This window comes from Cebus imitator, unplaced genomic scaffold (assembly GCF_001604975.1).
Source record: "Cebus imitator isolate Cc_AM_T3 unplaced genomic scaffold, Cebus_imitator-1.0 Scaffold855, whole genome shotgun sequence".
NCBI lineage: Eukaryota > Metazoa > Chordata > Mammalia > Primates > Cebidae > Cebus > Cebus imitator.
Genome location: NW_016108170.1, coordinates 135,065 through 146,221, shown reverse-complemented (window position 1 = coordinate 146,221; position 11,157 = coordinate 135,065). Strand labels below are relative to the sequence as shown.

Here is an 11,157-nt window from a genome sequence, read left to right as displayed (position 1 = left end):
TTTTTTGAGATGGAGTTTCGTTCTATTGCCCAGGCTGGAGTGCAGTAGTGCAATCTCGGCTCATGGCAACCTCTGCCTCCCGGGTTCAAGTGATTATCCTGCCTCAGCCTCCCAAGTAGCTGGGACCACAGACACCTGCTACCACACCTGGCTAATTTTTATATTGTTAGTAGAGACAGGGTTTTACCATGTTGGTCAGGCTGGTCTCAAACTCCTAATCTCAGGTGATCTGCCTGCCTTGGCCTCCCAAAGTGCTGGGATTACAGGTGTGAGCCACCAGGCCCGGCCTAGAGTGACGATACTTAATAATAATCCAAAATGGCTAAAAATAAGTAAACTCCAAATATCTCACTCTAAAATATGATAAGTGAGATGATGGACATATTAATTAGCTTGATTTAATTATTTCACCTTGTTTACATATAAAAACATCACTGTACCCCATAAATATAATTAAGATAATATTAATTTGTCAATTATGATATTAATTTTAAAAGAAGTTAATGAGTTGTTATTAAAACACAAAAATATGTTGGAGAAACATATCTTTAAAGTAATGCTGTAATGAATAATGACCCACTAATTAATTTGATCAGAGTGCATACTGAAATTTTTATTTATTTTCAGAAAAGGAATACATATATTGAGGTTTCTTTCCAGTTTTAACAAAAACATTATTGTTGATATAGACAAAATCAGAGATAAATAAAGGAAGGAAGGAACACTGACATTTAAAAAAGCTTAACTTCTGGAAATTAATAGTAATTACTAATTTTTTTATGTATAAACAGAATTTGACTCACCATTGTCTCTGAAATTAAAAGAAAAATCTCTGTAAGTAAAGAGATGTGAAAATGTTAAAATTTTAAAGGAAGGAATATGAGCACCTAAACAGTGACAAGTGGATATATTAATGTTTCTATTACACATAATTCAGCTAAACACACTAATTTTTAATACTCAGAAAATTCACACATTTCATAACAAATGCAGGATTCTTTCTAGACTACTTATAAAAATACATTAACTTAAATAACGTTGAGTACTTGTAAGAATGCTCTTTGAAACTATTATAAGAATATTCACTACTTATTTACTGAAAATAATAATTTTCCTCACATTTTAATGGTTTTATAACATACATTATAGTAAAATCTGAAAAAAAGGATAAAGGTCCATTTCGAAATAATTGAAGGCTGGAGAAGGAAAAGAGAGATGGTTTGTGGTACTTCTTTAGACCTTGTACATGTGCCGTTCAGTCTCACTGCCCCTCCCAAAAGTCTGAGAAAGGCATTCAGAAATTTTACAAAATCTCTTTTCTGAGAGATTATTTAAAACACACATACAAAACCACATGCCTATCTGACTAAGGTGTGTGACTATGGGAAGAGTGAAGGAGTAGAAGAGCATGTAGATTTATTTGTACTGCCGGATGCTGCTGCCTTACACTCTAAAGTCAAAAGTAAAATTAAAGTGGTCACAGCAACCCATCTACAATACTGGAGAAGTTCCTAACCAAGTGAATTGCATAGGATGTCACCAAAGAAATTATAAATCAACAACGTGGATGAATTTAGATATAATTAAACTCAGAGACTTTTTGTTTTGTTTTCTAATTTAAAGAACAAAACAATGGCTGGGTATGCTGGTAATCCCAGCACTTTGGGAGGCCAAGGTGGGAGGACGGCTTGAGCCAAGGAGTTCAAGACCAGCCAGGGCAACTTGGTGAGACCTTGTCTCTACTAAAAGTAAAAAAAAAGTTCATCATCACTGGTCATTAGAGAAATGCAAATCAAAACTACAATGAGATACCATCTCATGCCAGTTACAATGGCAATCATTAAAAAGTCAGAAAACAACAGATGCTGGAGAGGATGTAGAGAAATAGGAACGCTTTTACACTGTTGGTGGGAGTGTTCAACCATTGTAGAAGACAGTGTGGTGATTCCTCAAGGATCTTGAACCAGAAATACAATTTTACCCAGCAATTTCATTACTGGGTGTATACTCAAAGGATTATAAATCATTCTACTAGAAAGACACATGCACATGTATGTTTATTGCAGCACTGTTCACAATAGCAAAGACTTGAAACCAACCCAAATGCCCATCAATGATAGACTGGATAAAGAAAATCTGGCACATATCTACCCTGGAATACTATGCAGCCACAAAAAAGGATGAGTTCATGTCCTTTGTAGGGACATGGATGAAGCTGGAAACCAATTCTCAGCAAACTAACACAAGAATAGAAAACCAAACACCATATATTCTCATCATAAATGAGAGTTGAACAATGAGAATACATGGACACAGGGAGGAGACTATCACACACCGGGGCCTGTCAGGGGGTCTGGGGCTAAGGGACAGGTAGCATTAGGAAAAATACCTAATGTAGATGACAGATTGATGGGTGCAGCAAACCACCATTGCATGTGTATACCTATGTAACAAACCTGCACATTCTGCACATGTATCCCAGAACTTAAAGTATNAAGTTCATCATCACTGGTCATTAGAGAAATGCAAATCAAAACTACAATGAGATACCATCTCATGCCAGTTACAATGGCAATCATTAAAAAGTCAGGAAACAACAGATGCTGGAGAGGATGTAGAGAAATAGGAACGCTTTTACACTGTTGGTGGGAGCGTTCAACCCTTGTGGAAGACAGTGTGGTGATTCCTCAAGGAACTAGAACCAGAAATACAATTTCACCCAGCAATCTCATTACTGGGTACATACCCAAAGGATTATAAATCATTCTACTAGAAAGACACATGCACATGTATGTTTATTGCAACACTGTTCACAATAGCAAAGACTTGAAACCAACCCAAATGCCCATCAATGATAGACTGGATAAAGAAAATCTGGCACATATCTAGCCTGGAATACTATGCAGCCATAAAAAGCATGCATTCATGTCCTTTGCAGGGACTTGGATGAAGCTGGAAATCATCATTCTCAGCAAACTAAAACAAGAACAGAAAACCAAACACCACATGTTCTCATCATAAGTGGGGGTTGAACAATGAGAACACATGGACACAGGGAGGGGAACATCACATACTGGCGCTGTCAGGGGGTGGGGGGCTAGGGGAGAGACAGCATTAGGAAAAATACCTAATGTAGATGACGGATTGATGGGTGCAGCAAACCACCATGGCATGTGTATACCTATGTAACAAACCTGCACATTCTGCACATGTATCCCAGAACTTAAAGTATTAAAAAAAAAAAAAGATAATAAAAGAGAGAGGAAAAAAAAGGTTAAACAAAAATAGCTGGGCACAGAGGCGTGTGCCTGTGGTCCCAGCTACTTGGGAGCCTGAAGTGGGAGGACTGCATGAGCCAGGGAGGTCATGGTGGCAGTGAGCTGTGATCACACTATTCCAGCCTGGGTGACAGAGCGAGATTCAAAAAAAAGAAAGTACAAAGCTGATATCAATGGATGTACTTAGAATTTTGAAGCTGTTACTAAATCTTTAGGAAATGTAGGGATAGTGCTAAACTCCACATGAGATACCGTGCTAAGCCTTCCCATCATGTTTTTACAATCATTTGTAAGAGTGCAATTAATCTGACAGGTGAGCTAGTAGTCAAGACGCAGGATTTATGCCCAGCATAAAAAGGTGCTTAACAAAAATGTAAAAAACTGATAGGAAAATTCTTGAGAGTCTTACAAAAAGGAGAGGAAAAGTCTATATCTAATATTGTAGACAGAGCCTTTTCTGAAGGCAGGTTGTAAGCCTTAAGAATTAATAAACTTTTTCAGTTCCTATACTTCTATGTTAGGATAAATGTTTAAAAAAAAAAAAAAAGGCTCCAATTACACTTTTTCGTCCTGAATACACAATGCAAAGGGCAGACTACAAGTTATTCTGAAAGAATGAGCAGATACAAAACTACCTCCTGCACAGGTAGAAGAATCCCTCAATAATGGGGCATCTTCATTCAGAGAAAAGCTGTCCTCTTTTAAACAGGAAGCCAAAATCCTGGCTCTAGTCCTAGCTCAGAGCTCAGACACTAACTAGCTGTGAAAGTCAGGTAAGTCCCTTTTTCCTTTTCTACTAATTTCTAGAAAAGTTATACTGTTACTCTGAAAGATTGTCATGTTTTTGTTACCAACTTTCTTAGTAAATACATTGCACATGCTGAATGTCAGCATGTGCAATGCATTTACTTAAAAAAAGACATACCCATACATATGTCAGTAAAGCACTGGAATAAGCTTTTAGCTTGTCAATGTGGATATTGAGCAACTAAAATTATTTTTATATAAGCTTCACACATATATATTTGGAACATAATACACAATAAATGTTTGTTGAACAAATGAATGAATCCATCCATTTATCCATCTACCTCCCAGGTAAAAAATGATAAGGTTTACTTAGGCTAAATTAGGCATGGAGTTGTTACCATTACTAAAGCCACTCCATGTGCAAGAGGAACATCTGGCTAGAAATTAAGAGATGTGAGTTCTAGTCCCAGCTCTGTTATTAATACTCTTCTAATACTTAATTTGTGTGGCCTCAGTTTGCCCATTTATGAAAATGCAGATACTAAAATCTTCCCTCCATAGGTGAGGACAAATAAAATGATGTCTTTTTTCAAAGACAGAACTTTGAAAAAAATCGAAGTACTTTATAAATAAAAGATATCAGCTGTGATCTCATATCCACAAAGAAGCTGAATTTAGGAGTATGAAGAAAAAGATTGTGAGAAGAAAAGAAAACTACCAGAGAACTATATCCTCCACTTCATCGGGTTTTCTGCTTGGGGCTAAGAACTGTCCCTTAGGGGATGGAGGCAGCAAACCACAATACCATGTGTGTACCTATGCAACAGTCCTGCATGATCTGCACATGTACCCCAGAACCTAAAGTACAATTAAAAAAAAAAAAAAAAAAAAAGAAAAGAACTGTCCCTTAGAATGAAACAGATGCTCATAGTAACTCCTAAGCAAACTCCCACGGCACTTGACCATGTTGACTTATTATTTTTTCTTTTCTTTCTTTTTCTTTTCTAAACAGACTGTATACCATATATATCTTTTACAAAATAACAGTTTATTGAAATATTATTTATTTATTTTTTTTTTTGAGACAGGGTCTCACTCTGTCACCCAGGCTGGAATGTAGTGGCAAGATAGCGGCTCACTGCAGCTTCAACCTCCTGGGTTCGTGCAATCCTCCCACCTCTGCCTCTCCAGTAGCTGGGACTACAGATATGTGCTGCCATGCTCAGTTAATTTTTGTATTTGTTGTAGAGACAGGGTTTTGCTGTGTTGCCCAGGCTGGTCTCGAACTCCTGGGCTAGGGGGATCCATCCACCTCAGCCTCCCAAAGTACTAGGATTACAGGCATGAGCCACTGCACCCAACAGATATAATTTACATACCACAAAATTTACTCCTTTTAAGTGCACAATTTGGTGGTTATTAGTATATTCACAGAGTTGAGAACTGTCTCTAATTTCAGAACATCTGCATCACTCCTAAATGAAACTACCCATTAGCAGTCACTTCCCATTTGACACCCCTCGGTTCCTCCAACCTCTGGCAACTACTAATCTACTTTGTGTCTCTATAAATTTGCCTATTCTGGACATTTCGTATAAATGGAATCACACAATATGTGGCCTTTTGTTACTGGTTTCTCTTAATATAAATACTTGACACTAACAAAGTTCTCACCCCAAAATTATTCCTCAGAAAAAAGGGGACACATTCCTTTGGATACCTTACAAAGCCTTTCATAAGAAGGGACATTCTATTACTTTATTTTGAATGAGACTGGTATAAGCCAATATTCAGAACCTCTGACTAGAACCTAATCAATTATAATTCTATATGATTATAAAAAGACTTGCTTTTCCCATTGTTAAAAGTTTAAATGCAAATATCTTATGAAATATAAATGTGGGAAAAGGGCAGTATTTTCATATGAACAGATTATTAAAGTAATTTCAAACATTTATAAAACTAAATTAATAAATTAAATGTTACATATATATTACTGTTTCATCTGCTTCCCTGCAAGTTTATCATTCAAAATGAGGGGAGAAATTTAAAATTCAAAATGGATCTGTTCATTGAAAACACAAGGAAGACTGTTTTATATTCAAGATGATTTTATATCTGAAACTTCTAGGATCATTCAAAGACAAGGTCAGATATGCTTATCTTCAGGCCTAACATCACTGACTTCTCTCCTAGAACTTTAAAAAGCAGTTGAAATCCAATTCTTAGCAAATATCTCAAAAGAAAACTGAACTTTGTAAGTAAATATCATAGAAAAATTGAATGAGGTAATTTTATTTTAGAAAAATACTGTTCGGGAATGAAGTGATCTTAAGGGCTATTGTCAACCCCCTCACTTAACTTATGAAATAAGGCTGAAAGAGGCTACCTGACTTACCCAAGATCATATTGCATGAGGGCTTACCAGGCTAAGTGCTATCCATGAATGATTTCTTAGTTTCCCACAACTGTATTCATTTCCCTACTTTATGGCTCAGGTTTAGAGAAGTTAAATGACTTGCTCAGTTACTCAGCTAATATGTGGCAAAGGTGGGATTCAAGTCAGATCTCTCTAGCTTCAGAACCAGGAGGCTTAACCGTGTTGCAATACAAGTCTTCAGCTTCTCATCAGAGAACCCTGCCCAGAATCACGTGGTTTAAAAAAATCATTTAGCCAGGTTTGACATTTCTAAACTAATTTAATTGGAATAGAAGAAAACATCATTAGAAATTAGCAAAAAAATTGGTGAAATAAGAGAAAAAGATATGGGTGAGATAACAGGTCTGGCATTATTTTGAAGTTTATAAAAATATCTAAAAATAAAAAAAGTCATGGGTTATTCAAAGGAAGTCAGTTTTACCTGGTTAATTCTCTTAGTCGAGTCACCTCAGCATCACACTGACATAATGTTATCCCCAAATCTGGTTTTCTTTTCAGCAGTTTCTAACTTAAACTGGGAGTTTTTCACATTGACTAGGGCTTCCTCCAATTCTAAAACAACAAAAGTTTCAGTTTCCTTATTCCTTTTAAAAAATGTGACCATAACTACTGTGTAAATACGTACCAATTTTTATTCTTATCTCAATGTCATATTGCTGTTTATTTTCAAGTATAATTTGATCTTTGTCTTTAAATATGCTAGTAAATTTTTTGTTTACATCTCTCTGATTTTCAATCACTTTTAAGAGCTCTTCATTCTTACTCTGAAGTAATTCCTGGCTCTTTAGTGACTCCTCCAATTGATTTTGCAGTGACATATTCAATAACTGAAGAGAAAACACTGTAAGACAAAATGGATCAAATTGTTGTTTCCCAAACCTAAAAAGTACAAACTTGGAAAACACCTGTTTCTTAAAAAAAAAGTTCTGAAATACATTGATTTTGCTTAACAATTAATTGCATGAGTAGTTCTAAGCAGTTCTACATAAATACTACATAAATTTTTAAAAGTTGATTGGCAGAATTCACAGCTTTCTTTTCCAATTAACATTTTAAGCATTAATTTTTAACCCTTTTAAAAGAAATAATACATAATCCTTTTAAAAGAAAGAATAATACATGTATAAAATTAAAAAAATTCAACCACCACAAAATGTCAATAATACCATATGATCCCAATGAAGAATCTCCCTCTCACTCCTCTTGGTCCCCAGAGAAAATCACTATTCATTTTGGTATCTTTCAGGAAAACACTTTTGCATATGGTATTACACATATTCCACACACTACACACACACACACACACACACACACACAATACAGTTTCTAACTTTGCCTTTTATTCCATAAGACTGTTGTACACAAACACATAGAGCTACCACATTCTTTTTTCATGGCTATAAAAGTAAATGGCACCATATATTTAGCAAATACATCCTCAGTGAATACTTACTATGTATGAGGTATTGTATTAGAGTCGGAATATACAGAGATCAATAACACAGACACGGTCCCTGTTCTCACAGAGCTGATAACAAACAAGTAATTATAAATAGTAATGAACTCAAAGAAACAATAAGATAAATGAACAGATAATATAAAGAAGAGAAGCTATGTAAAGAGGCAACTACTGATCTCCCCACTTGTCCTCTAGGCCTTCTCTCTCCTACCCACTCCCTCTCCTCACCTTTGGTTAACAATGGAGCCAAAGTGATAATTTCTGAATCATTCTGATGAAATTGAACACTTTTATGTTGGGTAATCATATTTTTTTCTTATTGCTTTATAAGATATATTTATATATTAAGAAGATTAAGCCTTTGTTATGCCATGTATTGTTTCCCCATTTTGTTGATGTGCTTTGAATGTATTTATAATTTTGCTACGTAGAAATTGAAAAAGTTTTCTGGGGACATATTTTATCAATCTATTCTTCTGTGGCATCTGAGTCTTTTTCAGGCTTAGGAAAAGCTCCCCCCACAAAAAAAAATTCTCATCTTTTTTTCTGGTACTATTATAATTTCTTTCTTTATTAAACTGTGATCATTAAGGACCATTAGGTAATGTGTGTCACAACTGCAACTGTATACACCCTTTGGCTCGGCAATTTTACTAAAAATCTATACTACAAAAATGCTGGCTAGGTGGGGTGGCTCATGTCTATAATCCCAGCACTTTGAGGGGGCCAAGGTGAGTGGATCACTTGAGGTCAGGAGTTCAAGACCAGCCTGGCCAACATGGTGAAACCCTGTCTCTTATAAAAATACAAAAATTAGGCAGGCATGGTGGCAGGCACCTATAATCCCAGCTACTTGAGAGGCTGAGGGAAGAGAATCACTTGAACCTGGGAGGCAGAGGTTGCAGTGAGCGAAGATCTCACCACTGCACTCCAGCCTGGGCCACAGAGTGAGACTCCATCTCAAGCCCCCCCATAACCCCAAAACAAAACAACAAAAAAGCTAACATGTGTGCACAAAGACATATACAGAGATTTTCACTGAAGTGTTGTTTGCACTGGGAAAAAAGGGAAAAGTACTATTAACAGAGGACCATCTTATGGTAGACCTGGATAAGCAGAATACCCAAGTAAATCTTAAAGAGAAAGATGCATAATTACATATTCTGATAGACAAAATGTCCACTACATATTAAATAAATAAACAGAAGCTGTGGAAAGTATATATAGTGTGATCTCATTTCTTAAAAAGTACATATATAGCTCTATTTGTGCCTGGCACACAGTAGGTATTCAATGAGTATTTGTGAAATAAATCAATTACATATGAAGAGAAGACATGTAAAAGAAAACACACTCCTGTTTTTGTTGTTGTTGTTGTTGTTGTTGTTTTTAAAAATAGGTGTATGTTATTGGGAAGTGATAGCATCTTTTATTTTCCTATGTTTCTGCAATATTTTAAATTTGTCCTCTCAAAGTAATTATGAAAGCTCAATTCTTTATCAACATTTCCAAAGCGACAAATAATTTATCAATCATTAAAGTTCTTATACCTACATTCAAGGTTGCAATCCGCAGCACCAGATGGCTTATGAGTATTCTGTTCGCTGAGTTGCTGGTTCAAAATTCTCAACTGCCTAAAGAAATAATGAAGAACTATGAATGCAAGAATCCTAGGCTAATTTAATAGTATACATGTTATATAGCCTATCAAAAAAGATAAAAGATAAACCCACGAAGACAGAAGAAGTCCATTTCATCCCTAAAACAAATGAAAAAAAAAAAAACTAAAAACAAAACAAAACAAAACAAAACCATACTACTATTATTATAAGGCCTGAGATAGTTTTTAAAGTTGCCTAAAACATAAAACCTCCCCTCATGAGGAAAACGTTAATCTCTCTATTTTGTCTCTTTTCAGTGATTTTTTTTTTCTATTTCTTTCCTTTCCTATCTCCTCTTGCTGTTTCTCATCTTCTTTCTGTGTATCTTCATCACTGTAGTTAATCATCTACTTTTTAAAAGATTTGTCATTACCTATAGGCACTGACTGCTATCAGACATCTATCTGCCTGATGTTTATCATATGCTGAAACACAATTTTATGCTTCTAATAATTTCTTTATTAGATGGAAAAGTTAATTGTCTTAAGTAACAAGAATATTAACAGGCTACAAGTCTGACCTGCTACAATGAACTTCACAATATGGATTTGCTTCACAAATAGAAACACACAAAAGTGCTTTCTTTACTCCTAAGAAGTTATCACTTAAGGGGAAAAAAAGTTCTCTATTACCTTTCCAGAATTACTTATCTAAAAATATTGTGCTTTAAAATATTTAGTTTTGGTACTGAATCTAAAATGATAGTACCCTACCTCGCATCATTCACATTTATTAATTGTGAGTCAATAAAAATGATAAAATATGCAAACAAAACCCAACTATACAAGTTTTAGGGGGAAATCCACATAATCTTGAAGGGGGAAGGTATTCCTAAGTGAAACTCAATATCCGGCAAGCATCAAGGAAAAGAACGAAAGATTTAACCATATCAAAATTTGAAACTTGTTGTAGAAGTAAAAGCCTGAAAGAAAACACCTGCACATATATTACAGACAAGGGGTCCATAATATTTAAAGAACTCCTACAAATAAGTAAAAAAGGCAATATAGTAAAAACTGACAAAGGATAAGAATGAGTAGTTCACATAAGAAATAGAATGGCAATAACAGAAACATCATGAGTTTGGGTGGGAGGCAAAGATTTCTGGGATGGAATTTCAGTTCTGACATTTTCTGTTATGGAATCTTGGGCAAGTTACTAAGCTTCTGATTCTGATATGGGTGGAAAACTTGCACTCCCAACCTCCCAAGGCTGCTGTGAGGTATCAGATTCCACCATCAATACTCCTGGTATGCAGAAGGTGTTCAATAATTGCTAACTTCCTCTTACCCTTCTTATATCATTTTAGTAGCAGTGCAGCTTGTTAATAGTCTCCTGTCCATAAATCTGTTTTGACAGGATTGTGAAGCAAGATTACATACGGGAGAGAAAAGTAGATTTGACTTCTCTATAAAATTAATCTGGAACCAAAGACACACCCACACAGCTTTTTTTTAATAAGACCTTCCTTTTTTCCTCCAAAAAGCAATTACACTCTAATGAGTGGTTTCAGGTAACTAGATCATTAACTGGATTTTCTACTTGATTTCTTAGCAGATAGAGAAACAA

At 35.4% G+C, this 11,157-nt stretch overlaps 1 protein-coding gene across 1 annotated transcript in view; it reads right to left on the bottom strand.

The window, feature by feature from the left end:
• Positions 1-11,157, bottom strand: part of LOC108297885 (coiled-coil domain-containing protein 14-like) — a 51,931-nt gene that overhangs the window by 11,138 nt on the left and 29,636 nt on the right. Inside the window, 4 exon segments of the mRNA XM_017520563.2 lie at positions 6,890-6,949; positions 6,951-7,020; positions 7,094-7,309; positions 9,482-9,561. Coding sequence (XP_017376052.1) covers positions 6,890-6,949; positions 6,951-7,020; positions 7,094-7,309; positions 9,482-9,561 — 426 coding nt within the window.